Source organism: Salvelinus fontinalis, chromosome 19, assembly GCF_029448725.1.
Source record: "Salvelinus fontinalis isolate EN_2023a chromosome 19, ASM2944872v1, whole genome shotgun sequence".
NCBI classification, from domain to species: Eukaryota; Metazoa; Chordata; class Actinopteri; order Salmoniformes; family Salmonidae; genus Salvelinus; species Salvelinus fontinalis.
In genome coordinates, this window is record NC_074683.1 from 49,203,596 (window position 1) to 49,209,948 (window position 6,353).

At 47.6% G+C, this 6,353-nt stretch overlaps 1 protein-coding gene across 1 annotated transcript; it reads left to right on the forward strand.

Moving 5' to 3' along the window:
- Window positions 1–295: 295 nt before the first annotated feature.
- tmem41aa (transmembrane protein 41aa) lies at window positions 296–3,847 on the forward strand. Its single transcript, XM_055871877.1, has 5 exons — window positions 296–462; window positions 1,339–1,489; window positions 1,752–1,913; window positions 2,218–2,356; window positions 2,599–3,847. Exons 1-5 carry the CDS (start codon window positions 296–298, stop codon window positions 2,808–2,810), a joined length of 831 nt encoding a protein of 276 aa, XP_055727852.1. The 3' UTR covers window positions 2,811–3,847.
- Window positions 3,848–6,353: the final 2,506 nt, after the last annotated feature.

The window sequence follows — 6,353 nt, forward strand, 5'->3', positions numbered from 1 at the left end:
CCCTGTGTGTATATTCCCTTTGCCATTTCCAATAAAAAAAATACGTCTGGATGAGTGCAATAGACTCACTGAAAGCGCTAAACGTGTTTAGAATGGTAATAACAATATGACCCCATGCTGTTCAATGACACAAACTTAGCGTTGACAATAACGGATGTTACGTCACAGCTGTCCGTCTAGGCTCCCCCTTTTCCTCTTCGGTCCAGCGCTTATTGTCATCCCCCTTCTGTCTCACCCGATACTTGGTTCCTGTATTTGCGAAATGCTCGTAGACTAACTAGCTTCTTCTTTAACTATGCGGTCAATTGTGGGTTTAATTGTTGTAATTACCGCCGCTACTTTCTATCTGTACATTCTGTCTTCTTACCTTCCGACCGGACCGCGAAAACTCCCACCCAAAGCGACGGAGAACGAAGAAACGTCTGACATCGACACTAACGAGGACGAATTCAAAGAACACAGGTAACTATGTAGACTACAGTATATGGCTGTGACTCGGGCTGGTGTAACAGTGTTGCTGCCGTCCCTCTCCTCACGTAGACATGTGTCTCCCCACGAAGCGTCGTAACAGAGCAAAGGGGGAACAACGACTTCAGGGCTCAGAGCGAGTCACGTCACCGATTGAGACGCTATTAGCGCGCACCACCGCTAACTAGAAAGCCGTTTCACATCGGTGACACTCACCCCCCCGTTTGACCTCCTCCTTTCCCGCAGCAACCAGGGATCCGGGTCAACAGCATCAATGTAACAGTTTAGCTTCCGTTCCTACCTGGGCTCGAACCAGATTTTTAGGTACTGTATTTATGGATTATATGAATCCTATAAATTCAAATGGCCAAGATGGATGCAATCAATTGGATTAATTTATCATAGATCTGATTATATTTCAACAAAATAATGTTGCAGGAATGCTAATCTTACCTGTTTGTAACAACAGAAACGATTTCAGATTTATTTAGCTTTTTGAGTGGCGCAGCGGTCTAAGGCACTGCATCTGTGCTTGAGGCATCACTACAGACACCCTGGTTCGATCCCAGGCTGTATCACAACCGGACGTGATTGGGAGCCGCATAGGGCGGCACACCATTGGCCCAGCGTCGTTCGGGTTTGTCCGTCATTGTAAATAAGAATATGTTCTTAACTGACTTGCCTAGTTAAATTAAAAATACAAATAAATAGAATTTGAGGTGGAACAACCCTTCATTCATCTTCCCATCGTCATGCACTGATGAGTACCATGACACGTATACTGTAGTTTATCTCCAGCAGCCCCAGATCAGACAGACCCTTGTTCCCCAGCCTTCATGACACTATCTGTGTTGTGATCCCTGCGTTCAGGCTGAAGTTCCCCTCGGACCTGGTAGAGCTGAGGGAACTGGCGGAGCTGCTCCAGTTCTACAAGACGGAACACACTGGATATGTCCTGCTTCTCTTCTGTAGCGCCTACCTCTACAAGCAGTCCTTCGCCATTCCTGGCTCCTCCTTCCTGGTACGCACACTCGCACACAGAAAATATACTCAGAAGCAGAAATTGTAGATAAACATCATAATATACACATTATAAATGTGACTAAAAAAACATGTTTGTGGAAATGTTTGTAATCATATATATAATATATAATAATATATATATAATATAATACATATGTTTGTAATCATATATATAATAATAATAATGTATAATAATATATGTATAATATAATACATATAATCAGCTATGATTGTTGTTGATTCCTCTCGGTCCTCTGCAGAACATTCTAGCGGGTGCTCTGTTTGGCCCGTGGCAGGGCTTGGTGCTAGCCTGTGTTCTGACCACTGTGGGCTCCACCATGTGTTACCTCCTCTCGCAGGCCTTCGGTAAGCGCTACATCACAAACCTCTTCCCTGGCAAGGTCTCCATGCTGCAGAGGAAGGTATGTAGAATGCAACAATCCCATTCACTGTGTTTTAACAAGTCAAATCCATCCTCCCAGTGTATATGTAGCCGATGTGAAATGGTTAGCTAGTTAGCGGTGTGGTAGTAGTGGTTCGTTCTGTGACTTCACCTGCTCTGACACCTAGAAGTGGGCTGTTGCTTTAGTAGAGTGATTGGTAACACTTGATCTGTGGGATGCCCAGCAGCGTGGATATTGGTTGTATGGCCACTCGGGTGGCAGCAGAGTTCATGTCATAGTAGGTAGATATTAACCACTTCTGTTTTGCTGCCCTGGTTCCAAGGTGGAAGAGAACCAGTCGTGTCTGTTCTTCTTCCTCCTCTTCCTCAGGTTCTTCCCCATGACTCCAAACTGGTTCCTCAACATGTCCGCCCCCGTCGTCAACATCCCTGTCACACTCTTCTTCTTCTCCGTCTTCATCGGTAAGCAGCAGAAACTGATTCACTCTTTTTTTTTTTTGACTTCATTGGTCCACCCTTTATAGTCCCAATGTGTTATAAATGTAATATTCAGAGACCATCTCTTTTATGATCCGTGTCTTTATGAATGACGATTTAATTGAAAGACCATAACAAACTTAGCAATGATTTCTGTTATGTTTCTGTCCCTCTGTGTGTCTCATGTCTCTTTCACTTTCTGTCTCCCTCTGTCCCCATCCCTCCAGGTCTGATCCCATATAACTTCATCTGTGTCCATACGGGCTCCATGCTGTCTGAGGTGTCCTCTCTGGATGACCTGTTCTCCTGGGGCAAAGTGCTACAGCTGCTGGGCATAGCCTGCGTGGCTCTGCTCCCCGGGGCCCTCATCAGACACTACAGCCAGACACACCTCAAACTGGACGGCCTGAACAATGGAGTCAACAAGAAGACTCAGTGAGGAGCGACCAAGGGTCTCCCGTTCCTGTGGAAATAACCACACATAGAGGATGAAGTTGGAGGATTTGGAGTACCTTGGATAGTCTCTACTCTCCAAGTTCAGCCTCCATTTTGTTGGTTAGACTCAGTGAGCATCCTGGGTCAGCCTGTACATATTCCTGTCAGTCGGCTGGATACAGGAGGAAACATGATCAAATAGATTGGGAACTGAGGTTTCCTACAGTAATGACCTCACCGCAGAAGGGAGATGTGGAAGTCTGTGTGTATGTTAGAGATGGTATGGACCGAGTCTATGTCTGCGTGAAGGTGTTTTAAACCATTCGTGTTTTTATGGGTGAAGGGAGGAGACATTAATTCAAATCATTTTGTTGGTTTTCTTGTTTGATGAAGATACTGTCATCGAGATACATTTATTTTTGGATCCATTCTGTTGTTGTTGGTACGGATACACACGTACCTTTTAGAAGTGGCCTGTGTTTCTGTTTTAAACAGCAAGCTACCTCAAAGCAGAACAGGATGTCCTGCGAAGACAATTCTAGGGAGGGAAAGGTGAGAGGTGTGTTATTACATCGGGAATTGATTGGGTGTCTTTTAAAAATATATATTTTTTTGAATTGTTCCACCTGTATTTTATTGAAACAATCTTTTTACTGCTGCCGATCACGAAGGGCTGGATTCATCTGTATCGCTGAAGTTCAGCGTTAGTGTGATTTGAAATTTAAAGGTAATGTTCCCGTGTTAGCAGAATGCATTCACGGTAAAATGCTGCATATGTCGGCTCAGTTGGAAATTACCGTTAAATTAAGATTGCGCAATCTGTAACGGTTCAGTGATCCAGATTGAATAGAGTCCTGATGGAATTCAGTCTCCTTGATTGAGTGTTTGTGTAAATACAAGGGTTTCCTTTTCTAATTGTCAACAAGTTATCAATTGTGAGGAATGTGTATTTAAAAAACATCTTTTGTCACTTTCAAAAATGTAAATGTTTTCTGTCTGGATATCTTATTTGTCAATAAAAATACCATGTGAACAACACAACCGGAGTGTTCCGTTAATATCATTCGATTTGTTTAAGGGATCAGCTTTAATATTGTTGATAGATTGTAGCTTCCATCAATGTAATTGTCTGCATGTTCCATATGCTCCATTCCAGACATTATTATGAGCCGTCCTCCCCTCACCAGCCTCCTGTGTTCTATTTCCGGCTTATACATACTATATACATTTAACAAATTCTTTACAATAGTTATATTAAGTTTGTTTTTAGTCCCATCCTTCAGCTCCGCTCAATCCCTCCCATCTATTTTTTTATTTTACCTTTATTGGACTAAGCAAGTCAGTTAAGAACAAATTCTTATTTTCAATGACGGCCATGGAACGGTGGGTTAACTGCCTTGTTCAGGGGCAGAACAACAGATGTTTACCTTATCAGCTCTGGGATTCAATCTTGCAACCTGTCAGTTACTTGTCCAATGCTCTAACCACTAGGCTACCTGCCTCCTCTAACCACTAGGCTACCTGCCTCTCCTCTAACCACTAGGCTACCTGCCTCTCCTCTAACCACTAGGCTACCTGCCTCTCCTCTAACCCCAAGGCTACCTGCCTCCTCTAACCACTAGGCTACCTGCCTCTCCTCTAACCACTAGGCTACCTGCCTCTCCTCTAACCACTAGGCTACCTGCCTCTCCTCTAACCCCTAGGCTACCTGCCTCTCCTCTAACCACTAGGCTACCTGCCTCCTCTAACCCCTAGGCTACCTGCCTCCTCTAACCCCTAGGCTACCTGCCTCCTCTAACCCCTAGGCTACCTGCCTCCTCTAACCCCTAGGCTACCTGCCTCCTCTAACCCCTAGGCTACCTGCCTCCTCTAACCACTAGGCTACCTGCCTCCTCTAACCCCTAGGCTACCTGCCTCTCCTCTAACCACTAGGCTACCTGCCTCCTCTAACCACTAGGCCACCTGCCTCCTCTAACCCACTGGGCTACCTGCCTCCTCTAACCACTAGGCTACCTGCCTCCTCTAACCACTAGGCTACCTGCCTCCTCTAACCACTAGGCTACCTGCCTCCTCTAACCACTAGGCTACCTGCCTCCTCTAACCACTAGGCTACCTGCCTCCTCTAACCACTAGGCTACCTGCCTCCTCTAACCACTAGGCTACCTGCCTCCTCTAACCACTAGGCTACCTGCCTCCTCTAACCACTAGGCTACCTGCCTCCTCTAACCACTAGGCTACCTGCCTCCTCTAACCCCTAGGCTACCTGCCTCCTCTAACCACTAGGCTACCTGCCTCCTCTAACCCCTAGGCTACCTGCCTCCTCTAACCACTAGGCTACCTGCCTCCTCTAACCACTAGGTTACCTGCCTCCTCTAACCACTAGGCTACCTGCCTCCTCTAACCCCTAGGCTACCTGCCTCCTCTAACCCCTAGGCTACCTGCCTCCTCTAACCACTAGGCTACCTGCCTCCTCTAACCCCTAGGCTACCTGCCTCCTCTAACCCCTAGGCTACCTGCCTCCTCTAACCACTAGGCTACCTGCCTCCTCTAACCACTAGGCTACCTGCCTCCTCTAACCACTAGGCTACCTGCCTCCTCTAACCACTAGGCTACCTGCCTCCTCTAACCACTAGGCTACCTGCCTCTCCTCTAACCACTAGGCTACCTGCCTCCTCTAAACCACTAGGCTACCTGCCTCTCCTTTAACCACTAGGCTACCTGCCTCCTCTAACCACTAGGCTACCTGCCTCCTCTAACCACTAGGCTACCTGCCTCTCCTCTAACCACTAGGCTACCTGCCTCCTCTAACCACTAGGCTACCTGCCTCCTCTAACCCCTAGGCTACCTGCCTCCTCTAACCCCTAGGCTACCTGCCTCCTCTAACCCCTAGGCTACCTGCCTCCTCTAACCCCTAGGCTACCTGCCTCCTCTAACCCCTAGGCTACCTGCTTCCTCGAACCACTAGGCTACCTGCCTCCTCTAACCACTAGGCTACCTGTCTCCTCTAACCACTAGGCTACCTGCCTCCTCTAACCACTAGGCTACCTGCCTCCTCTAACCACTAGGCTACCTGCCTCCTCTAACCACTAGGCTGCCTGCCTCCTCTAACCCCTAGGCTACCTGCCTCCTCTAACCCCTAGGCTACCTGCCTCTCCTCTAACCCCTAGGCTACCTGCCTCCTCTAACCACTAGGCTACCTGCCTCTCCTCTAACCACTAGGCTACCTGCCTCCTCTAACCACTAGGCTACCTGCCTCCTCTAACCCCTAGGCTACCTGCCTCCACTAACCACTAGGCTACCTGCCTCCTCTAACCACTAGGCTACCTGCCTCCTCTAACCCCTAGGCTACCTGCCTCCTCTAACCACTAGGCTACCTGCCTCCTCTAACCACTAGGCTACCTGCCTCCTCTAACCACTAGGCTACCTGCCTCCTCTAACCCCTAGGCTACCTGCCTCCTCTAACCCCTAGGCTACCTGCCTCCTCTAACCCCTAGGCTACATGCCGCCCCATCTATATCTGAACACCATCCAGTTTGGATTTCTATTT